Source organism: Hipposideros armiger, unplaced genomic scaffold (genome assembly GCF_001890085.2).
Source record: "Hipposideros armiger isolate ML-2016 unplaced genomic scaffold, ASM189008v1 scaffold_745, whole genome shotgun sequence".
NCBI classification, from domain to species: domain Eukaryota; kingdom Metazoa; phylum Chordata; class Mammalia; order Chiroptera; family Hipposideridae; genus Hipposideros; species Hipposideros armiger.
Genome location: NW_017732095.1, coordinates 756,437 through 765,729, shown reverse-complemented (window position 1 = coordinate 765,729; position 9,293 = coordinate 756,437). Strand labels below are relative to the sequence as shown.

The following is a 9,293-nucleotide window of genomic DNA, read 5'->3' as shown; positions in this document are numbered from 1 at the left end:
GCTGACCCGCGCAGGATATCTGGCCCACCGGCCTCCACACACACGTGTGCACACGTGAACAGCCGTGTGAACACACGTACACACGCACGCACGCACAGCATGAAGCTGGGTGGCCCTGTGGCCTCACTAAGTGGAAAGCCCCCACCAAGGAGAAGCCAGGAGACGAGCCCTCAGGGCAGGCGAGGAGAGTGCGGGAAACAGGGCCATGTGGCTGGAGACACGCAGACAGGGGGGCAGGCTGAGACCGACCCCAGCGCGGCACGGACCGCACGGCCGAGGCCGCCAGGTTCAGAGTATCGTGAACAGTTGAAAATTTAATTCAGAAAAAAAACGTTTTCTTTGCAATTTTGTCTATCAAGTTACCACTCAATTTTTTAAAAAAATGAAAATTAGGTAAAAGGGTCTGGCTGGAAACGTTACGTATGCTTTGGGAAGACCTTGAAAGCACATGGAAGGCTACAGGCCTTTCTCCCAGGGGAAGGACCAGCACACACACGACACGCACACGCACACACCCTGATGCATTCTGGAGCCCTGGGTCACCCAGGGCCTGGACGCCACTCTGCTGCTTCACAAAACGACAAGGGCCACCTCCCGGCCCAGCTCTGCCCACTCTGTCACTCCTCCAAACTACTCCTCCACTTTCCAAGACTTTTGGAGACAAGACATTACAGCTATTTAAAAGCTGTTTAACAGTAAAAAATATTAATCCTTACACACGCTACAACATGGATGAACCTTGAAAACATCGTGCAAGAAGCCAGATACAAAGGCCACTTACTGTACAACTCCATTTATAAATTCCAGACAGGAAAATCCCAGAGATGGCACTGGATTAGGGCTGCCAGGGGCTGTGGCAGGTGGGGAGTGACCACAGATGGGGACGTGGCTCCGAGCGAGCGCCAAGGCCGACAGGGAAAGTGCTAGAAACTGCTGACCTCAGTGAACTTGTGAACTCAGTGGTGTGTGGAGTGCGACTCAGAAAAGCTGTTAAAAAGGTTAATCATGGGGCCGGCCGAGTGGCTCAGTTGGTTAAGAGCTCGCTCAAGGGTGCAAGCTCTGAGCAACAGTGGTTCAAGTCCTGGCCTGAGCTGAGCTGCTGTTGAGCTGCTGTTGAGCTGCTGCTGAGCTGCCAGCAGGCGGCAGGATGTCTCAGCTAAAAGAAAAAAACAGTTAATCCCGTCCTCATATGAATTTACAAAACTAATTCTATAGCATTTTGGAATCCGATTTATCCTTGTGACATTTAGAAACCTAGAGCTTTCTTCTTAGGAACACATATTCATTTCTCAACTATTTCATGGCAGGCTAACCACTAAAAAGTCCAGAACACTGGTTTTCCCTGCGCATTTTTAAAACTTCTTATAATTTCACAAAATACAGAACCAGAAACTGTGAAGGTATTTTTTTCCAAGTTTTAAAAAAATATTTTTAAAGAAGTCAAAATAAATGTCAATCCATGAGAAAACACAGGCTATGATCTCCTCAGAAGCAAAGGCTTTTGGTTGACATAAAAGTATCTAAAATGAAGGCCCATCTACAAATTAAAAGAGGGAACGGGATCCAGCCGACCGTGAGGCCAAAATCATCCGGTTTCCAAAAGAAAAACAACACAAGGAGATAAAACCACAGACCGATGTCCTTATGAACACAGATGCAAAACACGTAGCGAAATCCAGCACCACATAAAAGAATCATACAACAAAATCAAGTAGGCTTCATCCCAATGAAGGCAAGGATGGTGCGACCCACAGAAATCGATGCAACACACCCACCTGCAGAATGCAGAACTGTTCACCTCAAAAGATACTAAGTAAACCCAACACTCGTGATTCAAAACAAACAATAAAAAAGGTTGAAAACACTACGGAGAGCATTCCCTCTGATAATGGGCATCTACAAAAATGCCACAGCTCCCATAGTACTTAATGGCAAAAGGCTGACAGCTGCCCGGCCATCAAGGACAAGCCCAGAGGTCCCCTCACCACCTCCAGCATCGTGGTCTGGAAGCTCCAGCCAGGACAACCATGCAGGAAGAAGAAATACAGGCACCAGACTGCGAAGGAAGCAGTCACACTATGCCTACATGCAGATGGAGGTTCTTGTGCATGGAAAATCCCAAAGAATCCCTCACAAAATACTGGAACTAATACACAAGTACAGCTAAGCTGCAGGATAAAAGGTCACTGTAGAAAAAGAAGTGAATTGCTACACACTAGCAATGAACTACCTCACAATGAAACCAAGAAAATAAGTCCATTTACCACAGCATCACAGACATTAAAACACTTGGGAATAAATTTAACAAAGTGCAAAGCTTATCATCTCAGAGTTACAAAACGTTGTTGAAAGGAATGAAAGAAGACCTAAATAAATGAAGAGACTTTCTTCCAGTTTCATGGCAGGAAGTCTTAACCTTAAGGTGCCAAGACTCCCAAAGCAACCTGCAGGGGGTGCAGTGGCTACCGAAATCCCAACCGTTTCTCTTATGGAAACAGAAACACCAGCCCCCAAACGTGCGTACAGCTGCCAGGCCCCGCACATCCACACGACCTTGAAGAACATCCAAGATGGGGACACGCACTTGCTGCCTTCCAAACCTGCTGCAGGGCTGCGGGCAGTGGGGCAGCCGGCGGAGCAGAGCGGCCAGAAAAGCCCCATCATGTGGCATGTGGCTCGTCCCTGGCCCCTGCCCTGCCAACTCAGTCCCAAGTGCTAACATGCACCGAGGGTGGCTCTCACCAGTCTCTCCTTGTCTCTCTGCCACTTCCTCCACTTGTCCACGTCTGCCCGGCTCTGCCTCGTCCCCACTCTCCTCCGTGTTTCCTGGCGTCCTTGCTCTGCCAGCCTTGTGTGTAACTGCTCTACCTTGGCCTGTGGCCACGCGGGCGTCTCCCCCTCTGTCTCCTGATTGCAGCTCAGCTCTGGTCGGGGGCTCTGCAGGGCCTGCACGGTAGCCCTCGGTGGGGCACTTACCTCCTTCTCCCTCTCGAGCTCCTGGAAGTGCCCCTGTGCCTCCACCTCCGGCTGCTGCTGGGCAGCCTGCAGCTCGGCCACACGGGCCCTCTCATCCTTTGGCTTGCGCGGCATGGCGTGCTGCCCCGGGGGTGCCTGTACCCTCCGGCTGAGCCGCTCAGTCAGGAGGCGCTCATGCTGCAAGGCCTCGGACAGCTCCAGCGAGCGGCCCTGCTCGGCCTCCAGGTGCCTGCGCAGCTCGGACAACCGGCCGCGCTCCTGAGCCAGCAGTGCCTCGCAGCGCGAGGCCTCAATCTGCAGTTCCCGCTGGAGGTTGTCCTTTGCTGTCTGCTCATGTTTCAATGCAACACAGAGTCGATTGTTCTGAGCACACTGCTTCTCCAAAGACACTCTCAGCTCCTGTCCCAGGGAAATAAGAGGGAGGACCTTAAATCAGGAGAAAGGCTGTCTTATCAGTTTTCTGGCTGAGTTGTTGTTTACATCCTCAGCCAGCAGTCACACAGTCTGCCCTGTGGGTGAGAGCACACAGGGCCGACCCTCCAGTCACGCAGGGGCAGGGGTGTCAGCCTCTCTCCAGCCAAACACCCAGGCGTGTAAGTGCAGTCGGCCCCTGAACACGCGGACCCCTAACTGCGAAGCTGACCTTCAGCAACACGGTTGTGAACTGCATGGTCACGTGAACAGTGGTCATTTGACAGACCCCCGCACCCGAGTGGACCCCCGCCATCCACACCGCGGGGTCCAGGTCAGCCGCACTGTGACTGTCTTGTTCCTCGGAAAAGCCACACTGGGGAAACACACAGCACTCTGGGCTCTGTTCCCACCTCAGAACCAAACACCAGGACACCCAGACGCGCACACACGTCCAGTCTGCACTGTGGCAATGCGGCAGCACCGTAGCCGGAACTCACGCATGGCCTTCCCAGGACCACAGAACGCCTGCCAGACATGTGGTCTTGGAGCTGCCAAATCAAACACAGATTCATGCCCACGACCCCCATCGGCACAGGAGCTGGATCCTGCCACCTACGGGTTGACACAAGCCTCGGAGGTTGCACCTCGTGTGTCCAACCAGCACAACCAAGCACTCAGAGATCACAGGGACTGACCGGCAGCCACCGCACTGTCACCCAGACAAGAAGAGCTCCCAGATCTGGCTGTCCCTGCGGCGCTCACCCCCAGGGCCTGGGCGCTCTGGGCCTCCGCTTGCAAGCGCTGCAGCCGCTCCTGCTCCAGCCGGCCCTGCAGGGCTTGCTCCTCCCCCCGCGCGCTCTCCAGCTCTTGCAGCGCGGCCCTCAAGTCCTCCTCCTTGCCATCCAGCACAGACCTGTGGGGAGACACCGTCAGGCCCCATGTCACAGAACGCTCAGAAGGGACATGGGCCAGCTCTCAGCTGTCGCCCCCTCGTTATCTGCACACGGGCTCGATCCCGCTGGAAACCCGCGGGAGCAGGACGCCTTTGCCAGCACCTGGGCCACGCTGGCCGGGACACAGCTGTACCTCAGCTGCAGGACCTCCCGCTGCACGTTGCTCAGGGACTCCAGCAGCCTGTCGTTGTCCTGCTTACACTCGCAGAGCTCCGACTTCAGAGCTCTGACAGCCTGCTCTTCTACCAGCAGCAGCTTCCGGACGTCACTGGCTTTCTCCTGCTCTTCACTGAGGGTTTTCTGGAGATCACTCGCTATACATTTTTCCTGCTCAACTTTATAGGCCAGTAACTCAACTAAGAAAAAGAGTGAAGAACATAAAACAGCATTAGTCGCAAATCCAGAGAGTTGTATGGATGACTTAACAAGTTACAGACAAGCCAGTAAGGGGATGTGGAGAATAAAGTTTCTGTGATCTAGAAGCTGTCGCTTCTGATGGAGCTAGGACACTCAGGGACATGTTTCTTCCTCTTGTCACTGGCTCCACTATGCACGGCACCAGGCTCAGACTCCTGGCGGGTAGAGAGCGTGCAGGACCCACACTGGGCACGCAGGCACGCAGACTTGATGTCGCTCCTGGGGTGGGCCACACATCTGCTCAGCCCCTGTAGCAATTCAGGTCTGGGGTCTCCCTGGAGGCAGGGGTTGGAGCTAAGCTGAGATGGACCTGCACGTGGAAGGCCACTCAGAGCCCACCCTGCCTAGTGCCGGAAGGCCAGGTGAGGCCTCCCTGTGGTCACTCTAACATGCCATCCCACCTGCCACTTCTACACTGAATGCCTCCAAAATAGCTAACTCCAGCCTAGATGGCTTCCCTGAAGAATTCTTCCAAAACTTAGAGAAATAAACCCAGTTCTACACAAACTCCTCTGGAAAAGAGAAGGGATGTAGACATGTTTCAATCCTCTATGAGGCTGGCATTACTTCAACACCAAAACCAAAAGACAAAAGGACAAACCAGTAGCCCTCATGAACGCAGATGCAAAATATTAGCAAATCCAGCCCAGAAACAGGCAAAGGTAATGCACCACGATGAGGGTCACACCCAAAATGCAGGGCTGCTCCACCTGACAGACTCAGCCCATCACTCAGTGTCCAGAACTAGAAAAGAAGGAACTTTGCAGAGCTGGTGAAGGACGTCTGTGACGAGCACAGCTGACGCCATGTTTAGGGTAAGACATGGAGGGCTTCCCTAGGGCCGGGCCAGGGGCTCCATTCACTGCATGCTCATGGGCCTGAGCAGTGCAGTCAGCAGAGGTGAGGTGGGGAGGAACACGTAAGATGCTTTTATTCACAGGCAACACGAGTGTCTACACAAACAGGTCAAAGATTTGAATTAAATGTAGACACTATGACAGCTGCTTGAGCCCGGTGCACGCTGAAAGGGCTGTCCCAGATGCGGTCCAGCGGTGCCAGGCACAGCTGCTTGGACAAGGCCCCCCTCACTGCCTGCTGAGACCCTGGGCAAGGTCTCTTCCCTGACTGGCCTCAGTCATTTCCGCTCAAGAGATTCTAAGAACTGAGAAACGCGGCAGCCAGTGTTCTGAGGATGAGGCTGCTGGTCCTGCACTCAGGGACATGAGAAGGCAGGACGTCAGTGCTGCCCCAGACCCAGCACCGGACGGCCCAGGAGGGCTCTGCTAACCTGCACCCCACCTCACCAAGCCAGGGGCCACGAAGCCGGGGCCGTACTCACCCTGCCTGCGCAGCTGGTGCTCACGCCGGCTCCCACGGGCCTCCGCGCTGGTCAGTGCCGCGCACAGCTGCTGCAGTTTCTCCTGGTTCTGCAGGTGCGTCAGCCGCAGCTGGGCTCGCAGGGCCTGGATCTCGCATAGCAAGCTGCTCCTGTCGGACAGACGCAGGAGCTCCGACGACTTCTCCTGCAGGGGCCCCAGACATGTGCGGAGGACAGCAGTGAGTGGGGCAGGCTCGGGCGAGGGGAGCCCACCCACACGGGGAGACAGGGTGTGATGGGAGCACGCAGTGCTGGCAGCCCAGGAATGGCCCACCCTCTGCACACTGGCGCCTCCATTGTCACTGCTACAAACTGTGGACCCAGAGTCCCCGACTGGGGGAAGAGCGTACTTGCCAAGGACATGTGTGACCCTCTGTCCCCAGCACCTGGAGCTGGTGCAACAGGACCCCCATGCCCCTCAAGGGCTGACACCCTCTGACCTCCGACCCTGGGCTCAGCACTCACAGCCTGGGGCTGGGCAGCATGGAGATGCTTTTCCTTTCAAGGAAAGGCCGATTATCTCCAGAATGGACTGAGGTGCGAAAGAGGACAACTTGCACATAGAAAAATGGTGTTACACTCGGACTGGCGGCCACGGGCTCCAGGGTTAGCCAGGCCTGAGCTCACCTGCTCCAGCCGCTGCGACAGGAGGGCCCCGGGGCCAGAGCCGTCCTGCTCCTTTGCAAAGGCCTCCTGGATGACCTGTAGGAGCTCTCCTCTCTGGTCGAGGCGCGTGCCGGAGGGGTCCTGAAATTGGGCAAGGAGCTTGGCGTTGGCAGACGCTCCACAGCAGGAGCGCAGACACGAGTGCCCAGGACCAACAGGGCAGGCTGGCGCGCCAGGGCGAGCAGAGAAGAAACACTGCAGACGGTGGTGAGACAGGGCCGAATGAATGGCGGCGGGAAGCCTCTCCCACCACCAGGCTCTGGGCCCAGGGGAGGCCCGAGGCAGCAACTGACGCGGGTGTGTGCGTGCCAGAGCGCACGGAGCTCGGCTGGCTGCCCTCGGCCCCCTACTCTGGGCCCCTCCTCTGCAGGCCCCGCCTGGTTCCTGCCCACTGCTCCCCCCCAACCCGTGGCAAGCTGGCTCCCCAAATGAGACGTGGTTCTCATTTTGCCCTCACCTTGGCACTACCCCGTCTTGACCCCCATGTCACCTCCCTGAGGCCTCTCCTGCCCTAACGGGGCCTGGGAGGGGCCGGCACATGGCTGGGAGCCCGGCCACCCTGCCCACTGCCGTCCACCGCTAGTTCCCTATTCCCACTTATTTGGCCAAACGCTCCCCTCAGAGTGGCCCAAGCCCACTGTTTCTGTCTCTCGTGAACACCTCTGTACCTTCTCTCCCTTTTGCGGTGCTGGCACTGCCTCCAACAGGCCCTGGCCCCCCCACAGGACGCCCTCGAGGGGGGGGCCTGGCTCGCCAGTGCCCAGTGCACTGAGGGGTCCATGGTACTCAGACAGGGCCAGGATGTGGCGGCTCTCGTCACACACCATCTGCAGCAGAGCCTGCAGTGGGACAGCGTTTCAGAAAGAGGACAGCAGCTTCAAACCACCCGTCCTTCTGTGGTCCCACTCTCGCCGGGACGCCCGCATGGCCTTTATGCCCAAGAGCAGAGGCTGCTTTCGAACCATGAGCTTTGCAAATATCCCTCCCCCATGATTAGCAGGGGCAGGAGGACACTGTTTTTGAAAAGGCTGAATTTCTGTCAATCCCACTCCAGAACGGCTCCCACGACTTGGCCATCCCATCTGCTCCCTCATGGTGGACACTGTCTGTCCCCTCAGCCTGGGAGAAGCTTGGGGGCGGGGCAGGGCCTGAGCCAACTCCCACAACAGGTCATGAAGACGCCATGGGCTTCCCTGGTCCTCCTGGGACCGCGGCTGCCAAGCCTGAGGGAGCCCCACGGGAGGCTTGGGTACATGTCACAGCAAATGGGCGATGCCTGCAGATGGCACCAGGCCAGTACTGAAGACCCCGGCCCTGCAGTGGCTCCTGGAGCCCAGATGCGGGGCTCAGAGAAATGTCCCCAAGGCCTCCTGTCAGAGTCCCTGCCTGCAGATCCTGTGTTACAGAGATGGGAACGGGGACACACACGCTGGCTGGCTGCGTCCTACCCAAAGGGGCTGAGAGGAGGTGGCAACTTCCCCAGAGCTGTGCTCGCACAAGCCGGTGTGAGGCCAGCACCCCTCCCGTCCCCTCACGTCCCCGAGGCGTGAAGGCCCGCCGCCACGCGTGCTCGCTCCTGCCGCCTGTTACCTCCACGTGTTTCGCAGGGACCACCTTCTCCTTCATGGCTTCCAGCGGTCGTCGGCTCCGCGAGGCAGGAGGGGGCGCTGCTGGACTAGCAGTGGGAGCTTCCCATCCTCCCGGGCTCTGGGTTAGTCTCTCTGCTCCAGCGCCATCACCTAGAACACACCACCAGGTCAGGGACTGAACGCGGGACGCTTGGTGGGGTGCAGAGGGCAGGCAGATCCCGCTGTCCTGCTGGGCGAGGCTGGGCTGGATGGAGCCACCAGAGAGCTGCGGCTGCAACTCCTCTCCTTGAAGACGACACCGAGGGGCCACCAAAGACGCTAACATCAGGCAAGAACTACATACATGAAGTTGGGAAAAGTACATTTTGCACATTTAAAATGGTAATGTCCGTGATTTGAACATAAACCTTAGGGATCTGAGCTCATGTTACAGACTGCGAGCATGTTTCCTCACCCCCGAAGGACAGGACAAACCCACAGGGCGACACAGAACAAGCACGTTGGCAGACGGGCACGCAGGGCCTGTCCTCGCCACACCCAGCCCACAAGGACAGAGGGCCACGGGACAGGAGGAGAAAGGTGCCAATGGCCAGGACCGGCTGGGAGCCGCCGGGCCAGCAGCGAACATCTGGTCGGTAGGTGACCACACCCTGAAACCAGCCAGTGGTCCGGGGAACCGCGAACCAGGTCAGGATCGGTGGCACCAGGAACATGTCAGACACAAGGGAGCCTCAAGCCAGAAAGCAAGCCCCTCAGAAGCACGTAGGCCCCCCGCCCCTGCCCCCAGCCCTGGAGCCCACGGCTGGTCCAGGACGGCTGGGAGGGAGCTCGTGCTCTGTGACACAGAGGGGTGCTCGGGGGAAAGCGGCTGCAGACACCCTGCTCGTCCCCACCAGCGCT

The 9,293-nt window shown here is 57.2% G+C and overlaps 1 protein-coding gene across 1 annotated transcript in view; it reads right to left on the bottom strand.

The window, feature by feature from the left end:
- Positions 1 to 9,293, bottom strand: part of PCNT (pericentrin) — a 127,504-nt gene that overhangs the window by 21,705 nt on the left and 96,506 nt on the right. The window contains exons 32-38 of the mRNA XM_019628028.1: positions 8,395 to 8,543; positions 7,473 to 7,643; positions 6,766 to 6,885; positions 6,100 to 6,283; positions 4,477 to 4,699; positions 4,153 to 4,303; positions 2,727 to 3,375 (exon numbers count right to left, since the gene is read on the bottom strand). Coding sequence (XP_019483573.1) covers positions 2,727 to 3,375; positions 4,153 to 4,303; positions 4,477 to 4,699; positions 6,100 to 6,283; positions 6,766 to 6,885; positions 7,473 to 7,643; positions 8,395 to 8,543 — 1,647 coding nt within the window. The remainder of the gene's footprint in view (positions 1 to 2,726; positions 3,376 to 4,152; positions 4,304 to 4,476; positions 4,700 to 6,099; positions 6,284 to 6,765; positions 6,886 to 7,472; positions 7,644 to 8,394; positions 8,544 to 9,293) is intronic.